This window comes from Peromyscus maniculatus, chromosome 11 (genome assembly GCF_049852395.1).
Source record: "Peromyscus maniculatus bairdii isolate BWxNUB_F1_BW_parent chromosome 11, HU_Pman_BW_mat_3.1, whole genome shotgun sequence".
In the NCBI taxonomy this organism is placed as follows: Eukaryota; Metazoa; Chordata; class Mammalia; order Rodentia; family Cricetidae; genus Peromyscus; species Peromyscus maniculatus.
This window is the reverse complement of record NC_134862.1, coordinates 68,380,329-68,406,083: the sequence shown is the minus strand read 5'-3', so window position 1 is coordinate 68,406,083 and position 25,755 is coordinate 68,380,329. Positions and strand designations below refer to the sequence as shown.

General features: G+C 35.0%; 1 protein-coding gene across 8 annotated transcripts in view; it reads right to left on the bottom strand.

Annotated features, from left to right (window-relative positions):
• Cop1 (COP1 E3 ubiquitin ligase) overlaps positions 1-25,755 on the bottom strand; it is a 123,280-nt gene that overhangs the window by 27,868 nt on the left and 69,657 nt on the right. For 7 of the 8 annotated variants that reach the window (XM_076547787.1, XM_076547786.1, XM_076547788.1 and 4 more), the window contains 4 exons: positions 15,434-15,577; positions 13,097-13,205; positions 12,295-12,376; positions 5,209-5,325 (listed from right to left, as the gene is read on the bottom strand). In XM_076547787.1, the coding sequence (XP_076403902.1) occupies positions 5,209-5,325; positions 12,295-12,376; positions 13,097-13,205; positions 15,434-15,577 (452 nt within the window). Of the gene's footprint in view, positions 1-5,208; positions 5,326-8,072; positions 8,292-12,294; positions 12,377-13,096; positions 13,206-15,433; positions 15,578-25,755 lie in introns of those variants that run through there. The other variant, XM_076547789.1, reaches the window with a different exon arrangement.

The following is a 25,755-nucleotide window of genomic DNA, read 5'->3' as shown; positions in this document are numbered from 1 at the left end:
AGTAACAGTGATCATCTTCACATAGAAACAAAAATGGCAGGTGGGTAACTATACAAAGGGCCCAAATCAGAGAAGAGGAAGTGATTCTCAGCATGAATGTCCCCAATATCACAGCAAACAAACAAATAAGGAAAACATTAATAGGTTTGAGGAAAGATTTCAGTACAGTAACAGAGGAGTTTAATACAGATTCCTGGACATGTGAATACTACTAAAACTGAATTCTGAATAGGAAACTAACAGATCAATAATAAATAACAAAAAAAAAAAATCAGTAATATAAGCCCTCCTATAAAAGAAAAGTTCAGGTTCACGGCTGAATTCAATCCAACATTTAAAGAATACTAGTTCCAAAAATATTAAAGAAGCAGCAACTCTTCCAAACTAATTCCACGAAGTCAGCATTATTCTCACCAAAATCAGACAAGAGAACAAAAAACCAAAACCTTAGACCAATATCCCTGATAAGCATGGAGCCATCAAGAAAGTCTAGTAGCACATTCAAAACATTATTCACTATCATTAGTCAGCATCACCTAGAGATGGACACATGACTCAACATACAGAGCAATGAAGTTGATACTCTATCAACAGAATGAAGTATTAAAAACCTTGGTTGTTTCAACAAATGCAAAGTATTTGATAAAATTCAATGGGTCTTTATGATAAAACTAACTAAAGAAGGCAGAAAAGAAACATACTTCAACATAGTAAGTATCACATATAAGAAACCTACAGTAGGCACCACTAGGATTAGTACAAGAGAATACATCTATATACAGAAGGCATCCGAATACTCAAGGAATCTTTATTCATAGTGTACCCCCATCCCACCAAGACAGTGTGGAAGTCACAGTGGCAGGAACTAGAGGGAGCTGCTCACATTGTATCTATATGCAAGAAGCAAAGAACAACAATATACATGCTAGTGTATGCCTTCTCCAGGTATACACACAACCCAGGATCTTCTGTCTAGGGAACAGTCCTTGCCATAGTCAAGATGGGTCTTCTCACATCCATTAAGGCAATCTAGGTAACGTTACACAGGCATGTGCAGAGGCTCAGCTCCCAGGTGACTGCCTAATGAATAATACAGGACACTGAAATGGAATAGGAGCTTAGTGGTATCCTCAGTTGGTGGGGTGCATGCCTTTTAACATACAAAATCCAGGCTCAGTTCCTAACACAACACACACATGATGTGGTAGCACATGCCTGTGACCTAAGCACTTGGACAATAAAGGCAAGAGATTTAGTGGAAGTTTCAGCTACACAGCAAGTTCAAGACTAGGCTGGGATCCTAGGTGCTGTCTAGAAAGACAAATGAAAAAATATGTAATCACAATACGACCTAATAACAAGTTGAGGTAACTAGGTCTTTTTTAAAATTTTTACTTTATGTACATTGGTGTTTTGCCTGTACGTTTGTCTGTGTGAGGGTGTCAGGACCCCTAGAACTGAGTTACAGATGGTTATAAGCTGCCATGTGGGTGCTGGGAATCGAACCCAAGTTCTCTGGAAGAGCAGTCAGTACTCTTTACTGCTGAGCCATCTCTCCAACCCCCAGGTAACTAGTTCTTAATATCAGTTAATAAAGGATCTCTTATTCAACACCCATATGGTAAGCTATATTGTGAACCAGAGTAAATCTGCCCTCATTAAGTTGCTTTTGACAAGAGTATTTTATCATGACAGGAAAAAAAAAATTGAGGCTATTTCTGTATCACCTACCTTCTCCCACCAATTTCTGCCACTTACTGACACCTCAAAATACAGTGGTGTGGATACATGACTTATTCTATACAAAGGAGCTATTTGTGCTGTTTCCAATTTGGGCTACAAGGAATAAAGCTTCCTTGAGTGTCTTTTGTATAAAGATATATTGTTTGACTGATCTTTGTGCTTGTAATTCTAATATCACAGTGTCTTATTAATTCACTTTATCTCCATAGTAAGACTCAAGGGATTCGGGAAGTGGACTTCCTTTTTTCTCAAAACTGGTCTTTACTATAAAACTTAATTCAATTGTATACCATCAATAAAGAATCCCATTGTTTTCACTGAATCTGTGATAAATATACACAGATCAGTCTACAGAGAATTAACATCTCTATATATTAAGTATCACTATTCATTAATATAGCACACATTTCCATCATTTAGGGCTTCTTTATTAGTGTTGCTGTAGTAATAAATCCTTACCCAAACCAGAGTTTGAATATTGTGAATCCATAGACAAATTTTCTTGGGCTATTTTTAGCTTACTTGTGTCTGACCCAACAAACCTGAACTACGAAAATTAAATACCCTAGGATGTATTAACAGACCACAAGATTCCACCAATCCTAAAACTAAATGCCATCAGATAGCATCTGAACCCAATAACATGTATTTTCCCATTTGTCTGTAATTCTCCTGGCCTGATATTTTCAACAATGTAGTTGAAAAAATGCCTTAATTTATGATTTTTCTTTTGTTCTATGTTCATAAAAATGCCACAAAATTGCAATTATATTGAGACCTGGTATTTGGGGCAAACTCAATCTGTGTGCCAGGACCATGATAACTCTTAACTGGGCTTCAGATACCCACTCTTTTTCCTTTGAGTATTTTTTGTTATTTCATTTACAAAAAGTATTTTGGCTAAGTATATAATTCTGGGACTGCATACTTTTCCTAACTTTTAAGTACTATTTTGCGATGACTCTGATGACTTCTTGGTCTCATGTCCTTGTTGATGCTAAGTCAGCTGTTCATTTTTACCTTACTCTGGACATACTTTTTTCACCATCAAAGTGTTTGCTTTCAATAATAAGCATTATACCAAATTGTAAATGAATAATGCTAACCACATGGTAAATGATCATTTTTCCTATTTCATATTATAAGCATATTCAACATTACACTTTATCTTCTAGCTAATTAAACAACACAAAAAAGGAATTCACGTTTTGTTTTAGTTTGTATAAGATACAATCCTATACAGATACAAATCTCAAGAAATACACAATAAAACTACAATTATGGAAATTAGAAGGGACAAATGTAAAATTGATTTATGGAATTTAGCTACATTTCTGTATACTAACAGTATAAGCACCCAAACATAAAAGTTCTATTCACAAGAGAACTAAAAGAAAAAAGGACTTATACATTGAAAACTATAAAATATTAAGAAGATAATAATCATGGCAAATAGTTAAAAGAGAAACAATAGTAGAGAAATACAGTTTGTGGATAAGATTGCAATATTAGGAATAAAACCAGGTTTCATTGGAAGAATTCTATCTATTATGCTCAAACCACCGTTATTCAAGAAAGGCAATTCCAAATGACAAAATGAATAAGCATAACTCATTATGTCAATAGATTAAACCAAGATCTAGTGAACTGATTCTGAAAGACACTGAATAAAATACTGGATGTGCATTGAAGCAAACAGCAGCAAAATTAAAGTACTTGATTTCAATAGGCTAGTTCATAAAAAATGGATGCTCTAAGTAAGAGAACAACTCAAGCCCACTCAACTACATGAAATGGCCAGGGAACACAGTCACTAGTAAACACAGCACTGTCCTTGGTTTGGTACTGAGGTAGAGACTGCAAAGAATCACTGCAAAAGAAGTACATAGCCGGGCGGTGGTGGCACTCGCCTTTAATCCCAGCACTCGGGAGGCAGAGGCAAGCGGATCTCTGTGAGTTTGAGGCCAGCCTGGGCTACCAAGTGAGTTCCAGGAAAAGGCGCAAAGCTACACAGAGAAACCCTGTCTCAAAAAACCAAAAAAAAAAAAAAAAAAAAAAAAAAAGTACAATGACCATTTCTGGCTGATGTAAACTCTAAAACTACAAAAAAGCTACTACAGTTAGAAAGAAAAATAAATATAATGTCTACTGGCAAGGCAAATGGCAACAGTTTCTGTTCATATTTTTAAAAGTAGCACAATAGAGAATAAAACTACTCTTTTACTTAAAATCACAACAAAATTATGTATAGAAAAGAAAGCTGACTAGAAAAATCCCAGACCCTACAGCAAACAACCTACAAAATTTCACTTACATCAATCCAAATTAAAATAAATACATTGCATGGAATTATATGGGGAAACATACAATATTAATAATAATGATCCCAAAACTATTAAGTATTTGTAATTATAATTAATTATTAATTATTTTTATAATATAACAATTTTGCTGCTCTGGAAAAATATGAACATTAAAGATTACATGGAAAAGTAAACAAGAAAATTAGGTAAGAAAAACAATAAGAATTTATACCAGAGAAAAATTAAGTATCAATAAGAGAATCTATTGATAAATAATAGCTAATGGTTAATCGTAACTTGGGAGACCAGTTAGTCAACTTGCTTAAGATTATATTCCTGGCTAATGAAAAAAGAGTAAATAAACAGAGAAACAAGTAGCACTAGTAATGACAAAGTTTAAAACATGTTTTCTTTTCCTAAATGTTGTTACTATTCTTATTACATGGTGCCAGCTTATCTTAAAAAAAACAAAACAAAACAAAAAAACAAACCCACAACATTATGAAAAAATATCAAGGAACTTTCACATGTTAGATTATAGGTATTTACTTTTCAAGTATTCAAGAGAAAAAAAAAGATTTAGAGTAGGGTGAGCATATGACTTATTCTGCAACTCATGACCCTCGAAAATTGAAAACAGCTACTACTAGTAATGTGATGGTACAAGCATAAAATAGGACTGCATAATACTTCAAATGATTCGTTGCTATGACTAGAACTGCTATCTTAAAAAAAAAGTTTACATCAGCATGTACCCCATGATAAATGAATGGCATGTTCATTCCCCTTAGGTGAGTGCTTTATGCATAACAAAAACTGAATAAATAAAGTCAGAGGAATTAATAGGCTTCTAAAAAAAAAAATCCCGATCCTCTACAGTACAGCTGTTTAATAAACACTATTCTGTTAGTCTCCAAGAAAAATGCACATAAATATTTAGCAGAAAGCCAACAAATATTAACATACCCATCTCTATATTTAATAATAGATGACAGAATAACACAGTTAGGTATAACAATAAGTGAGTAATAACGATAAACCTATCATTAAAACCTAACAAAAAGAAAATTTAAGATTACAAAGGTAGTTAATTCATTCTCAAATGCGCTTGTAGGCATGATAATAAAAATTGAAAAAAGACAAGTTTACTATTATTTCTTACCTGCACAGCCAAATGCCAAATGGTATCTGGAAGAGGGACTGAATTTCACACAGCACACATTAGCCTTTGCCTCAATGCTTGCCACGGAATTGTCTAAATTGGTAGACCACAGCTTCACTAAGGTAATGAGAATGAAAATAAAAAGAAATAATACACTGAGCAAATGTTTCTGTAACTTGACAAGTGTTACCAATGTATCTTTTGTGTCAACATGAAACATTTTATTAGGACCAACAAAATTTAAACTGAGTAATCATGTAATAGAACAATTCTTGAATCAGAGAGCTTACTTTCAATGTTAAAAAACCAACAGATATGAGCAGTGATTTCACAAAGATAGGTAACAAGGACCCATAAGACAAAGCACAAAACAAGCATTCTGGAGCTAGGTGGTGGATGGTGGGTCCATTATATATGAATTAATCTCAATATTCTATAGTAAAGGCAAGAACACACATTTTAATAAAAATCATACATTTTCACATGCATGAGATATGTTAAGATAAAAACATCCCTTAAAACTCTTCAAAACTCCCAACATAGATAGGTCTGAGCTGCTCTCAACCTCTGTCAAAGAAGCAGCTTCTTTACACTGTAAAGTAGTCCATGGAGAGGTGTATAACTGGTCAGACACTGAGAAAAGAGACTCAGTGTTCTTGGCACTAAGTGGGGCATTTATATTACCGCCCCCCCCACTCCAATATCAACACTACGACCAAAACTTAGGGAACACCCTGGAAGAGGAAAGAACATAAGCACCAAAGGATGGGGAGGAGGGCTGTGAAACACTGGCTTCTGGACAGACATGGCATAGTATAAAAAATAAGCCACGTAAAGATGGATATTACACAGGATATTACACAGAGAATCTGGATTTTGTTGTCTTTGGGATTTTTAACTGCAGAAAAACATTTGATTGCAAAAGCTGTTGAGTTAAACCAATATACATATTTTAAAGATACCTTGACTTCAAAATTTGGATCTAAGAATATGTTGCTTTGGAAAGGAGGCTCTGCTTTTGTTTCCACAGAAAGCCGGAGGCTATGGATTTGTTCCAGATTAAGATACATCAGGTTTGACCAGCCAAGACCCCCTGAAAGGTCTCCAATGACACCATGGAACAGATGATCCAACATCCAGAACAGTTTCAAGGCAACTGGCTCAGATAATACACCCTCATGGACTACTCCTTAATCCTAAAAATTTCCTTGTGTCCCCATAAGATACAGCGCCCTCCTCCAGCAGGAAGTAGTAAGAAAAGTGATGCCCAAATTCCCAAATATACCAAGCTGGCTTTGGAGATGGACTTGGCTCACTCCTTCTCTAAACCCAGGCACATCGCTAAAAAAAAGTTAAGAGATTCTTCAGTCTCAAATCAAAAGAGCCCTCTGGTATGGGACAGAGAAAAAACAGTATTTTTACTTAAATCAGGTTGATTATAAATGTGATCTCTTAAAAAGGGGGGGGGGGAGGGGTGCTGTGGGATGTTCTGTATGTTAAATGTGTTGCTCTGATTGGTTAATACATAAAACACTGATCAGCCAGTAGCCAGGCAGGAAGTATAGGCGGGACAGGAAGAGAGGAGAATTCTGGAAAGTGGAAGGCTGAGGCAGAGAGACGTTGCCAGCTGCTGCCATGACAAGCCATGAGCCATGTGGTCCCGTGTAATTCATAGGCATGTTTTGTTTACTTGATTGATACCTGTTTATAGAGCAAAATAAAAAAGTTTACTTTGAAGAACAAAAAGAATCTAGGAAAGATTTTAGAAAAATGAAGCTAGACAAGGGAGTCAGTGAACTACAAAATAAAATAGAATTCTCAATCTGAAGAATAAAAACACTGACAAGAAAGAAAATATTGTATAAGGCTCATAAAAGAAAATGGAAAGGTGGAATATTAATGCAAATAGCTATAAAAAAGATTTCAAATTCATGAATATTCAATGGTGTAGTTGTCAGAAGACTACTAAAGAGGCTTAAATAATGGTTGTGGTGATGTATTGTGTCCACCAATAAAATGTATCTGAGGATCAGAGGAAAAAGCCAGTCACTATAATAAACATGGAAGTCAGGCAATGGTAGCACACACCTCTAATCCTATCATTCGGGAGGCAGGAATATGTCTGGATCTCTGTGAGTTCAAAATCACACTGGAAACAGAGCCAAGAATGATGACACATGCCTTTAATCCCAGCACTAACCCTAGAGGTCTGTAGGTCTGTACAGACAGACAGGAAGTGACACAACTGGGCAGAAAGAGGAAGTGATGTAGCTGGACAGAGAGAGCAAATGAGATGGCAGAATAGCAAGGCATATAGGCGTGGGTATACAGGAAGTAGGTTAAGTCTCTTTGGAGACTGCTATGTTGGTGAGGTGAGGTTAGCTTGTGGCTTTTCCTATTCCTCTGATCTCTCAGGTTTTCACCCCTATATCTGGCTCCAGGTTTTTATTTAATAAGACTGTTTAGTAATTCATCTACAAATGGTATTATGTATTAATAAAGGGGTAATTCACCAACATGTACTAACCTTTGATTAATTTATGACCTTATGATAACAGTTTCAAATTAAATGAAGGCATACATTTCTACTTTATGTGTCAGGCAGGACTCAATTCAGTTTTTTAAAGGTTTATTTTATTAAATTATGTGCATGTATATACATGGGCCTGGGTGAATATAAGTACACCAAATGCATGCAGGAACCTGTGGAGACCAGACAGGTGTATCATATCTCCTGGAACTGAAATAACAGATGGTTCTTAATTATCTTATGGGTCCTGAGAACCAAACATAGCCCTTTGCAAGAGAAGCAAGTACTCTTAATAGTCGAGTCATCTCTAGCCGCTCAACTGTGTTTTAATGCTGTCTCTGAATGTAACTTGTGTTGAGTTTTTGTTTTGAAATAACCAATCAGAGCCATTCAACCCCACATACTCTTGATTTCCCCAGCTTCTGCCCTAACATGTACAGAGATTAACAAGACAGCGTGTACCTCAAGATTGCTTTGTAGTCTCTTACAGAAAGAGTCACTGGCATGCTACCCTCCAGGTCAATTACTGCAGGTTCTATTGGCATATGTGGGTCTTCAAAACGAGATTATTTAACACAATGAAAACTGAAGTTAGTACCAATTTTTAATGCAAGCAATTCAATGACTTATTACTAACAAGTAAAAAGAAAAAAATTCATTTAACAACTGTAGTTACTTTTTGAATAAATAAATTGGAAACACTTTTATTTTTGCCTATCTAATTTTTGTTGAGATTATTTTTAAATTGTATGTATGTGTGCGTGTACACATGCAAATAAAGGTGCCCAGGGAGGCCAGAGTCCTTGGAGTCTCTAGAACTGAACATGGAACTATCCACTTAATCACTGAGCCATCACCAGAAACCCAGTCTCTGTTATTTCAAACATTTATTTTTATATCTACCTGCATATGAATAAAAAGCCTGTGGTTTGCAGGGAAAAAAATGAAAGGAAAATTACATAGAACATAGAAATAAATTAGACTTGATGTTTCTATCTCATATCCCACAAAATAAGGAGACTGAGAAGAAAAGGAAAATCAGTAGGATATGAAAACCAGAACAATACTACCAAGTGTTCTCTAAATGACACTTACTGAACTCTCTATGGGAGCCAGAATAGAGATTCTTCTCAATGTCTTTGAAATAATTATCAAGGTAGTTCATAAATCAGACCACAAAGTGAATTAAAACAAATTTAAAGGGATTAAAATTATAATAAAATGTTTTGTACCTATATTGTTTATAAGTCAGCAGATTTCTGAAAATTTTAAGTCTGAAAAATTTAAAACACATTTTATAATGGTCCATATTTGAAACTAAAAACAAATGTTAATAAATGAAATTCTAGGATTAGCTACAGCAGTGTTTAGAAGAAAATGTATGAAGAAAACAAGGATTAGTCAGAGACATGAACTAAAATAGGATAAAAATAATCACATAGCAATACAGAAATATTAATAAATAAAAATCAATGAAGTCTCAACAGCTTCCCTATGAACACCCAATGAAGTATTTTACAGATATAAAATAAAATGCACACAGACTGTCAATGGACCACAAACAGCCCAAACGATCTTGAAAAGAATCAAAGACAGCAGATTCATATTCTTGATTTCAAAATAGCGCTTTAATTATTAAAACAATGTGGTACTAGAATAAAGATATACATAAAAACCAATGGTATACAATAAAAAGACAAGGGCTAAACCCATGAATGTAGAGTGCAACTATTTTCGTTAAGAGTTCCAAGACTATTCAATGGGGAAAGAATAATCTTTTCAGTAAGAGACATTAGAAATTCAGGCCATTTGTGTGTAAAAACAAAGCTGTCCCTTTAAACCATATACAAATTAAAATAGATCAAAGACATAAAATGTTAAACTTACTGCAAAACTCATGAAGAAAATACAGGAGAAAACTCTCATAACAATAAATCTGGCAGTAATTTCTCAAATATGCTCAAGGCATATACAACAAAAGTAAAAATTAAACAAACTGGACTTTGTAACAATAATAATAATAAAAAAAGTAGCAAATTCTATCAACAGTGTAAAAAGGCAATAAAAGGTGGAATACAAACCACACTCTTGGTTAATACCCAGAATGTAAAGATAACTCTTATTTCAAGCATAAACACAAAGAAAACTGAGAATTTTGATTTTAAAGGGGAAGGGGTTGGACATATACTTCGGCAAAGCTCAATAGCGCTCTCTCTCTCTCTCTCTCTCTCTCTCTCTCTCTCTCTCTCTCTCTCTCTCTCTCACACACACACACACACACACACACACACACACACACACACACACGAGAGATGTTCGATATCACTGAACAGTAGAGAAACTAAAATCAAAACTATAGTGAAATACCCCCTTTATAGCCACTTTTACATTTTAATTACCTATACATTTTAAAACAAAACAAAAACAGAAGGCAGAAAGGTATGAAGGCAGGCAGGTAGGCAAAGAAGGAATTGAGTAAATAAAAGAAGGTCAAGATGGAAAGAAAAAGGAGTGTTGGGAATAAAGGAAAAGAGAGAGAAGGATGCAGTCAATTGGGCAGGTAGGCAAGTGAATCAAGAGTAAAAGGCAAAGGAAATACAAGTGTTGATGAGGATGTGGAGAAATCAGAACACTTAGGTACTATAACCATTATGTATTGGATCTTAAATTGTATAGATACCATGAAAAGTATGGTGATAGTTCCACAAAAAAGTTAACCACAGATTACCATATGCTAAAGCAATTTCATTTCTGAAAACAACTAAAAAAAATTAAATTAAAATTAAATTTTTATATATATATATATATATATATATATATATATATATATATATAGTACATATACTCATGTAGATTGTAATATTGTCCACAACAGTCAAAAAGGGTTTTTATATATAAAGGGGGGGAGAATAATATGTGAAATAAAGGCCCAATGCTGGGGCTACTATTATTTAGCCATTAATCTGGAAGCTACACAAAGAAAGGAATGAAAAAATAGAAGAAAATTAAAGTTACTCTTTAAAAGTAATTTTAAAAAGGTTTATATTATTTTCTTATGTATGACTGTGTTTGTATGTGTACATGTGTATACATATGCCTGTGGAAGCTTGAAGAAGGAATCAGATCCTCTGGAGTGGGAAACACAAGTGGAGAGAGACTTGCTGGGCTAACTTACAAACTCATATAGGGACTCCAGATGAGGTTTCCACTTCTCCAAATGAGAAGTTGTATCACAGACATACAGAGATTTGTTCAATTATATCATAAAAACTATTTAGGATGCATACAGAATGTCAAAATATATTCTTTTGCTTATTTAGTTACACAGACATTAAAATAATGTAACAAGCTGGGCAGTGGTGGCGCACGCCTTTAATCCCAGCACTCGGGAGGCAGAGCCAGGAGGATCTCTGTGAGTTCGAGGCCAGCCTGTTATACTGAGTGAGATCCAGGAAAGGCACCAAAACTATACAGAGAAATCCTGTCTCCAAAATTTAAAAAAAAAAAAAAAAAAAGGGTAGCATAAAATAGCATAACTCAGAAACCAGAATGCAGTATTTTCTAACCTCGTGTTTCATAAATAATTCTGTTAAAAGAATATTCATCATCATCTTTTCAATACAGCCACTATTGAATCAGTTAGAAATTTCCATAGTAATTAATTTTTATTTCCATCTAAAATTGTTTGGGACATGGTCCCCTTTAAATCTGTGTATAAAGCTGGGTTTACTGGCATTTATTATCACACGTCACAAAAACACATTTAAAAAACATTAGTGTACTTGATTTGAGAAAGTAAACTAATCTGTTCACAACATCTCTACTAAAACAGGATAGGAAGAATAGCAGAAAATAACAAATAGTAAAGACAGACAAAGAAAAGCAAAAAAGGCCAATTAAGCCAGCAAAAAGATATATACAAACTTGCCTTGGAAATATTACACCATGAGGCTTTAGAATACCTTGAACACTTAATATAATTTAAAATGTAGAAATTTCTAAATGCTTCAGGGAATAAAGTTTATTAGATAGTATATTTAAAGAACAGTAGGGGCTGGACACATGACTCAGTGTTAGCAGCACTTGCTATATAATCATGAGGAGTGGAGTTCTGACCCAAGTAGCCATGGTACCACTAATGCCTGTAACTCCAATGGAGGGACCTCACATCCTCTTCTGGCTTCTGTATACATATATGCATATACACAGGCATATAGATACACACACACACACACACACACACACACACACACACACACACACACACACACACTGACAGAGAGAGACTGAGAGACACAAACACATACATAAGGAAAATAAGTATATATAAGAAGTTGCCAGCAATTCAGATGGCACCGCATGGCACAAATACAAAAGCATTATTGTGAAGAGGCAGTGCATTCATTTTTCCTCACTCAGAAGGAAAAACTGACTTCTTGCTCAAATTATTTTTGATTCACAAAGTACTAGCATAAGTTTCATTAAATAACTTACATAGCTGTGTCTAAAGGGAGTTTCGGGGAATGGAAACTTCTCAGAGAAAATAGGAATAGTACCTTTTGCATCATCAGAACCTGAAGCCAAAAGTTTAGGATCCATCAGATTAAAGTCAACACTCCAACACCTCTTTTCATGCTCCTTGATATAGAAAAAAGACAAAAAAAACCCAATTCATTGATATGGGGTGGTGGCACAGACTACAGTTAAATGAAAAGCAAAGACACTGGTGGAAAGTCTCATACTTGCTAAATTAATGCTATGTAAGTGTTGTAGAATATTATTTACGGTGTGTTACTTTTGTTTATGTTGCATTTAAGCCTGTGAAGCTGTGTTACTTTGCCTGTCTAAAACACCTGATGGTCTAATAAAGAACTGAACAGCCAATAGCAAGGCAGGAGAAAGGATAGGCAGAATTGGCAAACAGAGAGAATAAATAGGAGAAATCTGGGAAAAAAGATATAGCCAGAGGAGGAGGAGGAGGAGGACATCACAGGCCAGCTACACAGAAAGCCAGAGTTAAAGTTATACAGAATCAAGAAAAGGAAAAGCCCAGAGGCAAAAGACAGATGAGATAATTTAAGAAAAGCTGGCTAGAAACAAGCCAAGCTAAGACTGGACATTTATAATTAAGAATAAGCCTCCTTGTGTGATTTATTTGGGAGCTGGGTGGTGGGCCCCCAAAAGAGCAAAAACAACCAATGTATTGATACATTCTAAAAATAAAGTAAGTACAAGAAATGTCTTAGAAAAGCTTTTGGTACCAAATAATGATTGAAAAATTTTAATTATAAAGCACATAAATATTTTAAACTGTTACAAAAATAACTGTTTTAACATATAGTCAGTTTCCATATTTACCTGATAGACCTTTGATCTCTGTCCTGTGAATCCATCCCATAGTATGACAGTGCCTTCGTAATCACTGCTGGCTAGCAGATTCTTATGGTAACTACTCCAACTGATACAGCTGAATGAAGGAGAAAGCTAAAACTTTAGGATGTAAATAAGTCCAATGGAGCATAATGAATTCCAGTGTCTTTGGGAAGATGAACACTCTTCAAAATGGTTTATATCACTTCACAATCATTCAGAAAGAGATGCTAGTAATACTAGGTTTTCTAATTGACAGTAAACTATCTAATGCTGAAGTTTACTACTTTTTACTCTGATCACAAAGTATAATATGATAGATATAAGCCAAGAGCTGCTACTAATCATCTCTGCTACATTTGAAAAGCATAACTATTAATGACAATGATAAATGCCCAGGTGGCTCAGGGAATGTTACAGCAGAATGACAGATATGAAAGATTGTTGAAACCTATCTTTAGTTTTGCTAAATCATATTAAGCTAAATAAATGAGTTTGAATTGGATTTGTGTTTACATTCAAAAGGTCTTAACCAATATAATTTATGATTGAAATTCCAATTAAAATCACCCAGTAGATTCAAAGTTGTAACATTTATGATTTTAGCTATTTTCTAAAAGTCTGCATCTAAAGCAGTAAGTTATTGTTGAGACACATACATGTTTAAATCGGGCAATAAAGCATATATATTATTGAACAAGGTACTAAGAAAAGCAGGTACCGTTCAAGAATGTATTTTGCTCTCTATTGTACTCATGACAAATTTTAGGGGTTGTGAAATCATTTGCATTTTAAAATATACTGTTTTCTGTTACAGATTCAGACAGACCTGACTCCAATTCCAGATCTGCCATTTAATGGCTGCAGCTCTGGTTAACTTAGTGTATTTCATTAACTGGTGAAAACAAATTGGACAAAAAGCTTTGCTTAGATATTGGTCTTTTCAGGCCCTGTAGGTTTTGGCCTTGAGCAATTTTGGCTATTTTCTGTAATGTGCCATAAAGTACTATACATTTGCATATGTGCCATGACAGAGCAGGCAGGAGCACACTTAAACTCTAATTATGTTTTCCTCAAGGGATCAATGCCTATGAATACTTGTCATGAGCCAAATATTCTGCTGAGTTTATTACTGTGATATTTTAAAGTACAATTTTATACAAGTGATATTACTATAATGGCTGCATGCTATAATTAATTATAAAGGGGGTACAAGTACAGGCTCTAGAAGTAATACTCCCTCAATCTGCACCTCTCTACATATTAGCTAGGTCATATCAGGCAAGCTATTTACTTTTAGTTTTAGTACCCTTCAGCTAATAATGGTAACCACCTCACATAGCTGGTAAAGCACTCAAGACAATGTCTAACACATAAGCATTTAATAAATTCATTTTTGCAACATAGTCTCGACTTGGAAGACAGACTATAATAGATGTTCAAGTATGGGTGCCACTGATAAATGAGTGGTCTCACAAACTGTTGTGGATGAATTTGGAAACAAAAAGAACATAATACTTGTTTATTATTAACATCATTAAAATGCACAAATAAACACATTTACCTTGGATTCAACATCTGTAATCCAAAATGTCCCAGAATCCAAAACATTTAGAGCACCAAATCTGTTGGCTAAATGTACAAACCCTGTTTCATACCAACATGTGTGAAGACACTTCCAGGGTAAGTGAAATCTGTGCTTAGGTTCATATCTTCAGATAAAGGATACTTAAAACTGTGTGAATGTATTTATCAAGCTAAGAAAGGCACATGAATGACTGATTTCTTTTTGAGCTTACACTAGTAATCAGGTACTCATGAGAACAGCTGGGATATCTATTTCTTCTATAAAGGGAAGAGAGAGGAAAAATTAAAGGAAAAAAGGAAAGGCCAAGAAAATACAGGAAAAAGCTGATTCTGGAATTCCTGACATTCCTGGGAAACAGTTCAGCACTGCTATGAATTATAACTCTTATTGAATTAAATTTAAGTAGTGTTCTTTCAAAGAAAAGCAAAGTATTTGTATGAAAAAAGTCATAAAACTAGAAACAACTGTAATATTTAGAGACGTATATATTATGGGGATTATTTCTGATGTTCAGATACTATTCATAGGCAAAAGTAAATGATAATTCCCACAAAAAGAAAGCAAACAACATCTACAGGAAAGACAGTGTTCTGCTTTAAAACATCGCTATATATACAATCATAGCATGCACTCTGAATGAAAAAGCAGTCTCATAGAAAAAGTAAAATAATTTCATACTTATCACTAAAATGGACAGCAGCTATATACATACGACTTTGTAGCAACAAAAAAAATACCTGATTTTGGAATTGCAGGTCATTTCATTCTCAGGGTAATGAATATCCACTGCATCCTGGATGACTGTGCCATATTCATAGACTTTAATCTTCTTTGTAACCCCAGCAATTGCAAAATAGTCACAATCCCGGTCAAATTCGATACTAAAGGGCAGAAGAGGAAAACATATCTCATCTGTGAGATCACATAGCCAGCCTTGTGATGTTATATATAGCAACATTTCAGGATTTTCCGGCATTTTTTTCACCTTTCTTTTTATTCTCCCAGTGCTGGGGCTTGACCTCAGGGCATAAATGCATACTAGAAGGCATATATGTATACTAGGCAAGCATAATGCCACTGAGCTATGTCCTCAGCTGGCATTTTCTATTTCTAAAGAGCATCTATCTATCTCCACAGATAAAAGTTTCTTGAAATAGCTTCAAGTTTCACTAGGCCACATGTCCAGAATAAGTCATCAAGACATCAAATTACAAAAGATAGGGAACTGTCTAGTTATGTAACTGTCAGGCTGAACTTTTGTTCCTAGGTATATTTTCCAGTTTACTGTTAATAACCATATTACATCTTAGTATGGAAACTTTTAATGGTTTGAAATATTACTAATGTCAAAAGAACATAACCAATTAATTTTTTTCATAAATTCATGTTATTACTCTTTCAGAGCATGTGATGATATTATTTTAATAAATAAATCTGTACAAGCAGAATTACTGAAGCAATTGGGTGGTGACAAAGGGATAGAATATTAATAAAAACAGAGTAACTAAATTATCATTATTTTCCCCCAAGTCCATTCCTTATTCCCAAAACAAATACTATCTCTGTGAATTACAAAATGTCAATGCACACTCCTTATTACACAAACAGGGAACACTCTTTAAAAATAAAAAATCGATCCGTTCCTTTTAGAGAACTTAGGGAATCCATTATTCTCTTCTAAATAAAAATTCAAAAATAAGCTACTTCAATGCAAATACAAGATCTTATTCACCCCTATCATACAAGCTAGAAATCTTATTTGCCCTGATACAGTTAAAAATTGAAATGAAGCACCAACTTCAATATTTCTCAATATGAATTAAGTGTCCTCCCCAGGTTTAGCTGTAATTCCAGAGAATACAGCAGAATTCTCACTGATCTATGATAACTAATTCTCCTAACAACCATATGAGGAAGACACTACTATTATCAACATTTTAGAATACTGAGGGTTAGAATGAAATAATCTGCTCAAAGTTAGCTGGCTTTTAAGATGTTTGAGATGATAGTTATCAGGTAATCTGGCTTCAGAGTTGAAGATACTAATATTTAAGGCGAAATTACAAATCAAACCTCTTATATACAAGTAAAACTATAAAGTATAAACGTTCAAGACTCAAACTCTAATAAATTTGTTATGTGTTTTCCATACCTACGTATCTCTTACCACCAATAAGTATCATGATGAATATACTAGATACTCATTAAATGCATATAAATACAACTGCATTATATATGTGTATAAATACAAATACTTATATTGTGTGTGGGGTATTTAGGGTGCTACTAGATGATATACTTTAATGGATTACCTGTGCAATACTCATACAGAATTAACTTAGTTACTACTTAGAAAATAATTTAACAAGAAGCTTACTGAGCTGATGATTAAGAAAGAAATACACATTAAATTTTTCTTAAAAACACATTGAAATACTTTTCTAAATTATAGTTTCAAATCATTCCTTAATTTCTAAGTTTTAGAAAAACTTTCAGTTAAGTGTCAGCAACTATAGCACAATTTAGCTAATAACCCTCCAAAAATACACTTACATACCAATGAAACAGATTTATTAGTCCAATAATATTGAGCTTCTGTTTCAGCTACCATTTCCTGGGTTATGAATTCTAACACCAAAATTATATATTTTAATCTATCCCAACATACACATACACACACAGCACTTAAGAAATGGTACTTCTGTTGGTTAGGTTTTTTTTTATCTTTTTATTTTATTTTATTTTATTTTACAATACCATTAAGTTCTACATAACAGGCACAGATTCCCTTATTCTCCCCCTTCCTTTCCCCCCAGCCTACCCCTCATTCACACCTCCTCCAGGGCAAAGCCTCCCCTGAGGACCGAGATCAACCTGATAGACTCAGTTCAGGCAGGTCCAGTCTCCTCCTCCCAGGTCGAATCAAGCGTCCCTGCATAAGTCCCAGGTTTCAAACAGCTAACTCATGCAATGAGCCCAGGACCTGGTACCACTTTCTAGATTCCTCCCAAACAGATCAAGCCAATCAACTGTCTCACCTATTCAGAGGGCCTGATCCAGTTGGGGGCCCCTCAGCCTTTGGTTCTTAGTTCATGTGTTTCCATTCGTTTGGCTATTTGTCCCTGTTGGTTAGTTTTATGTCAACTTAACTCAAGCTATCGTTATTTTGAAAAGACCGATCTCAATCGAGAGAAGGGCCCCATAATACTGGCCTGTAGGCAAGCCTGAAATACATTTTTTTTCAATTATTGATTAATGTGGGAGACCTCAAGCCATTGTGGGTAGTTCCACCCTGGGATGTTGGTTCTGGGTGCAATAAGATTGCAGGCTGAGGATGCCATAGAGAGCAAGCTGGCAAACAGCATTTGTTCATGGCCTAAGTATCAACTCCTGCCTTCTGGATGCCGCCCTGTTTAAAGGTCCTGCATTGATTTCCCTTAGTGATAGTCTGTGCTGTGGAAGATAAATGGAAATTAACCCTTTCCTCCCCAAGCTGCTTTTGGTCATGTGATTTTTTTATCATAACAACAGAAACCATGACTAAGATAGACTGGCAAATCACAACTATTGGAACAGAAATCTACTCTTAGCTGAGGTAATTTAGAATGCCTAATTCAAGTAAGAATGAGATATATAATTCTTAAATACATCCCTTCCATCTATAAACACATAATACTTAAAAAAATCAAAAGTACTCTAATGTACAAGTGAAAGTATATAATTAAGAAAAGGCAACTAGTTTTTAATTTAAAAAGTTTAAGCACTAACCTGTTATTAATTTGAAAACACTGAATGAAAAATGAACTAAAACACCTAAACAATGACCTATACAGTCTTTATTGACACTTGGCTTCAGACATCCTTTTCCGTTACCAGCAGGTGTCATTATTTACCTTACTTTTAACTTGACTGTTGAAAAAAAAAATCAACTTTTTGTTTTGGTCTCATTGCTGTTTTCTTCCACTTTCATTATTTAATAAATATTTTGGGGAGTAAGACATGATGATTCATGTCTATCTATAATCCTAGCTAGGGCTCAGAGGCTGAGGTAGGAGCATTCTAAGTTTGAGACTACCCTAGGAGACATAGTCAGACTCTTTCACAAAAAGCAAACCAAAACCTAATCCAGCTTAACCCAAAACCAATTATGCTGGGAATATCAAAACCCTAACATTATACTAAGAAAAAAAAAAAGCATTATCTAAAAACTGCAGCATGTCTCTGAACATTAGTTTTTAGGTGCTTAGAGTTTTCCAGAACTCATCTAAAACAATGAATATAGCATCTTATTCCATAGGATGGAATTCCAGCTATTTTGATTATGTCAGATAACACAAAAGTTTAGCAGTACCTAATTAGGATGAAATAAAATAAGTATAAAAACTAACTGAAATGTACCTGCTTAATTAATTCCCAAAAGAGTAAGAAGTCTTGCTATTTATTGTTAAATAAATGTTCATTTCTGCCATACAATTATTAAAACTACCAATAAAAATTTATTACAATGAAAAATTCAATTTCATCAGTCAGGAGTGTCCTATACCAAGTAAGACAACCTATCACCACCACCATTACACATTCACTTAAGCACAGACCCTGAGCACAACAATTAATAAATGGGACCTCTCGAAACTGAGAAGCTTTTGCAGGGCAAAAGACACAGTCAATAAGACAAAAAGACAGCCAACAGATTGGGAAAAGATCTTCACCAACCCCACATCTGACAGAGGATTGATCTCCACAATATATAAAGAACTCAAGAAACTAGACATCAAAGTACTGAACAGTCCAATTAAAAAATGGGCTAAAGAGCTAAACAGAGAATTCACAAAACAAGAACTACAAATGGCTGAAAGACATTTAAAGAAATGCTCAACATCCTTAATCATCAGAGAAATGCAAATCAAAAAGACTCTGAGATACCACCTTACACCTGTTAGAATGGCTACGATCAAAAACACCAATGACAGCCAATGTTGGAGAGGATGTGGAGCAAAGGGAACACTCCTCCACTGTTGGTGGGAATGTAAACTTGTACAATAAGGTAGAAATCAGTATGGCGGTTTCTCAGAAAATTAGGAATCGAACTACCTCAAGACCCAGCCATCCCACTCTTGGGCATATACCCAAGGAATGCTGATTCATACCATCAAGATACATGCTCAGCTATGTTCATAGCAGCACTATTTGTAATAGCCAGAACCTGGAAACAACCTAGATGCCCATCAACGGAAGAATGGATGAAAAAAAATGTGGTACATATACACAATGGAGTACTACTCAGCAGAGAAAAACAATGAAAGCATGAAATTTGCAGGCAAATGGATGGAACTAGAAAAAATCATCCTGAGTGAGGTAACCCAAACCCAGAAAGACAGTTATGGTATGTACTCACTCATTGGTGGATTCTAGATATAAAATAAAGAACAATCAGACCACAATCCATAGAACCATAGAGGCTATATATAGCATGGAGGTCCCTAGGACGACTGTGGCATATAATAAATTTCAGTTTAACTCAATTATTAAAAAAAAAATAGCCAAATGAATGGAAACACATGAACTATGAACCAAAGGCTGAGGGGCCCCCAGCTGGATCAGGCCCTCTGAATAGGTGAGACGGTTGATTGGCTTGATCAGTTTGGGAAGCAACTAGGCAGTGGGACCAAGTCCTGTGCTCATTGCATGAGTTGGCTGTTTGAAACCTGGAACTTATGCAGGGACACTTGGCTCAGTCTGGGAGGAAGGGACTGGACCTCCCTGGACTGAGTCTACCAAGTTGATCACAGTCCTCGGGGGAGGACTTGTCCTGGAGGAGGTGGGAATGGAGGGTGGGCTGGGAGTAAGGGGAAGGGGTGGGAGGGGGGAGAATAGGGGAACCCATGGCTGATATGTAGAACTGAATGGTATTGTAAAATAAAAAATATATATAACAAAAAAACAAACAAACAAAAAAAAACTCCCAACCACAAAAAAAAAAAAAAAAAAAACAGGCACAGCAATTCAGAAGTCAATGATAACTCAGGCTCACCAGATAAACAGAATGATGCATGAATATAGACATGCACTTCATCTCTTTAAAATGTGGATTCCCCACAACATTCATTCAGAGATCCTACATTTCTAAAAGTATTATAAACCTGAGAAAAATGTTTTATTTTAATGTGGTGATAGACCATGTGATCATAATATATCTAAATCAAGTCAGTATAACTGCTATTAAGTGTGTTTGGGGGGAGTAATATGTATTCCATTTTATTTCAGCAGTGTTGGTGTTCTGATAAAACTTTATTTCTGAGGACTTAGGTATGTTGTTTAGTTAGCACAGTGCCTTCCTAGCATGCAGGAAATCCTGGGTTCCATCCCAGCAATGCACAAAAAATGGGTAGTACATGACTGTAATCCTAGCACTCAAAATGGAGGCATGAGGGTCAGAAGTCAAAAGGTTATCCTTGGCCACACAGTAAGTTTGAGGAGAGTCTACCTTATCTCAACTCATTGATGGAAATTGAAATTGGAATTTCATATGAATCTCATACCACAAAATAGTACTCATCATTTTCAAGTGTAAAAACTATTCTTGCTTATGGACTACCTAAAATCAGGCAATGGGTTGGAACAGTCGAGCAGGTATTTGCTGACAATTACCCTGACTTAATGCACAAAATCATTACATTGGAGAGGTACTAAATTGAGGCTACATTTTCAAGTCCCCACATATTTTTATCTGGTTACTTTATCAGTTTGTTCATTTTGCCTTTAGTTCCACCAATCCACAAAATTTTGTTTTAAAACAATTACTTTCTACAACATTAACTCTGACATTCCCTCTGGGTATCAGCAACTAGCTGGAACAAATACACGACCTGACAGACTCTAATGAAACACTACTGTGAATGTCAAGTGCTTGGTATGGTAAGTCTTTTTCCTTGGGGCAATTAAAACTCAAGCAGCATCCTGAAACCCTTAGGATCAATGCACTGATAATTAACTCTGACTCAGCAAAGCTTATATGAAGTCATAAACTATATTCATTTAAATCAGTTCTCAAGACCCCTTTGAGGGTCGAATGACCCTCAAACCGGGTTTCCCTAAAACGATCAGAAAAGACACAGTTACATTTTGATTCATAACAGTAGCAAAATTACAGTCATGAAGAAGAAACAAAAAGAGTTTTGTAGATGGGGTCACCACAACTTAAGGAACTGTATCAAAGGATCACAGCATTAGAAATGTAGAGAACCATTGATTTAAATCAACTGAGTGGTAAACTCACCCATCCTAAACTACCTCGTCTATGCACAGTAAAATACTATCTTCTGTGGGTTCTATATAGCAGAAATCTTTGATAAAATGACAAGTTCTGAAATTAAAGGTTAATAAAATCTACCAAAGCAGAAAAAGCCAAAGTACATGTTTCCCCCAAAGTACTATGACCTTTTGTCCTATCTGAAATGTGTATTTAGTAAGATTAGGATTAAATAGAGAGCAATTATGAAAGCAAAAATTTCAATTCTACACTTCTGAAACTGAAGTAGGAAATATTTCTCAATAGTGTTCTCAAGTAGTATTTACAAATATTAAATACAAATGACACTGCTACAGTGCTTCACACAAAATAATACAAGGCAGGTGTAACAAATAATAAGCTGGGTAGGGGAGATAGCTATAAAGTGATTGTCTATATGAGGTCCCAACACACACATGCAAGCACACACATAAGTACACAAAGAAAAACAACAAATCCAATTTATATTTTCTATTAGGAGAAGGAGATAAAGCACCAAAGAAAAACCTAACAAAAATAGACTCATCAGCTACACCCTGTTACACAAGCAATGGGAGGGAATTGAAGTGAAAATAGCTCTTATTCTAAAATGTAAATAGAAATGCAAAGGGAAGTTTTTTTTTTTTTTTTTTGGTTTTTCGAGACAGGGTTTCTCTGCGTAGCTTTGCGCCTTTCCTGGAGCTCACTTGGTAGCCCAGCCTGGCCTCGAACTCACAGAGATCCGCCTGCCTCTGCCTCCCGAGTGCTGGGATTAAAGGCGTGCGCCACCACCGCCCGGCACAAAGGGAAGTTTTAAATGAAAGCCAATATAACTTTGAAGCATAAGACAGAGGGTGGTGATAAAGCTCATGGCAGAATAACTGACTACCATGTTATTTTCTACCATGTTAGATTTTATCCACAGCACCAGAGTAAAAAGTGACTAAAATATTTAAGACTTCTATTACCTGACTTCATGCTTCACTTTTTGAATTATAGCAACCAAGACAGAGCATACTGGCCTATGAACAAAGTTGTGGGCCCCATAAAAATCTCTGGGTCAACAATAGATTGTAGTACCTTTTGATTATATAGACTATTGATAGCATAATCTTCTTAGCTTGACACTTACATATTGAGAGGAAAAATGTGAACCTCAACATCTAAGTAAGTAAAAATTAACTTGACACTATTTTAGACCTAAACTTAAAACCTAAAAACTAGCTGAGCATGGGGTTATACATGTACTCTTAGTACTCAAGAAGATAGCTTAGGGAGGAAATTCAAGGCCAGCCTGATTTTCAAAGATACCATCTCAAACTACCACCACCACCACCACCCCTTTTCCTTCTCTTCTTCCTCTAGCACCACCCTAAAAAGATACTGAAAAAGATAAATTAATTGAAATCAGAAAAGAAAATATATAGATAAAATGTTCTTAATTCTGACATGCAATGTTTACATAGGAAAAAATTTTAATTGATGAGTCAGAATTCATCAAAATGAACTACATGTATTATTTGAAAGACACTATAAAGACAATAAGGCAAACCACAGTCTTGAATAAATGATAGTAATACACACGTTTGAAAAAGGGCAATTTCTTTTACAACTGAAGTTCATTGGTGATATAAACATATAGCTAAATCACCTATCTACAGAACAAGTTTTTGTTCCGTGTAAGAGCATGTTTTACTTCTCAAGTTGAAAAGGATACAAAAAACCCTGTACTTAACAACCCAAAATTTGTTTATGAATATATGATGTATAGGTATCATTCAATCAATGATGAGACACCTAACACAGTAGAGGCCATGTGATAGATTATTACTTCTAAGTAATTAGTGATGTAAGGACATGGAAATCTGAATTCACTAAGATTTTAATGCTATTACTATAAGTCATACATTACTATATCATGATGGTATTTCAATTTTTTTCAACCAGTTAAATGTGAAACCATTCTTAAGTAATGGACTACTCAAAACTAGGTGATGGTCTTAGGGCTTGGTGTGGTGGTATATGCCTTAACATCAAGCAGAGGCTTGTAGCACTCTGTAAACTCAAGGTCAGCCTGGTCTACAGACTGAGTTCTAGGCAACTGAGACCCTGCCTCATAAAACAAAATAAAACAAGGTGATACATATGGGACATAGCTGCTGATTCCTGTGTTAGGCAAAATGTCATACTTTATTCAATTTTTAAATGTAAATTAAACCAGTGTATAGTATGAAAATTAACAATTCTCAATGAGTTAAGTTATTATAAAAATAACTGTTTTCATATATTTACTTTAAAAGGCATATATTCTAAAAATTCTTTCCTACTATGTTACAATAGCATTTTCAGGACCTGTGAACTCCTCTAAGAAACAACAAATGCTCAAAAATATGAGTTAAGTCAATTTAATTTTGGAAATTTTATTTTGGTGGTGCTAAAGAGCCAACTCAAGGCCTCACCCCACACAATGTGTCTTCTAGCAGAATAAAAACAGTTTCGTCCTAGGGACCCAGATCTGGAGGTCAATCATCATTATAAACTGCAAGCGTGCATATATTAAAAAACTGTTATGGAATGTAGTAAGTAGCCCATGATCCTGTAAGCAATCACTCTGAAAATGGGTCTACAATGAGTTTTATAAGCCGTGTAGAAGATTATCAATCGCTGTTCTAAGGGCTGTATTTCTTCTGAAAAGATAGAATACTATTAACAGTTAATTAGTATTTATGGGACAAAAAAGCTAAAATAATTTCAAGATCTCATTTCATTTCAAATAGGATTAACTGAATTTATTTCAGTTAGGCTAGATAATGAAGAAATAATGAAGAATGAATAATGAAGAATAATGATAATGAAGGGGTACCTTACCCCTCCCACCCACCTCCCAAATCAATGACAGGAAAAGTTTACTCATGCAAAGTGGTCCTCCTTATCTCCATTTCAGATTAAGAGTTAAACTCTAAGCATTTATAAAAACTTCCTTCCATAGAGACCACATGTACAATAGAATGTGTAAATACTTTTTTGTTTTATTTCTCGTCTACAGAGAAAGCAAAATTAAATTTTACTTTCCTCTAAACTTGCTATGTACAAACATGCCGGTCTTTCTCCAACACTGCAAACTTTTCTAAGAAACTACACTCTGACTTAGTGGGGATTTTGTGTTTGTTGTACTTTGGTGGTTGTTGTTTTGTTTTGTTTTTAACAGTCTCACTCTAGAGCCAGGCTGACACAAACTCAAAGCAGACTAGGAGAGCTTTCCTTCAGAGGAAAAGTTAAAAGCCACAATAGGAAGCAGCTGAATTTCCAATGACCAAAAGGGCTCTCCTTGAAACTGTGTTTTTCTGCAGTCATGCACTCACTCGGCAATTATTTGTCACTACCTACCTTCCATGTGCCAGACCTAGGAATACAGCAGGAAAACAGCTAGATAAGAAACCTTTCTAATAAAGCTGTCAACCTAAAACATAGCTTTAAAATATACTGCTTTTGAACTTTGGCCCTAGGAAGGATTCTTGAAGGAAACCTTGTCCTCTGCATTCCTATTCATCTCATTTCTCCCTAACCCTAGAGAGCTAATAACTCTTATTAACAGAAATATATTCTGATCAAAAGAGAAAGAACATTGGTAGTAACTCCTTAAAATTCATCCCTTCTTCAGAAATCAAGTTAAAGATTTCTTGGAGATCTACTAAGTAAAATTTAAAATTCACAAGAATTCTATAAACAGCACAATAAAATTTACCCTAACTCTGGAAACACTGGCTGTCAGAATAAATTGATGTTTAGCAA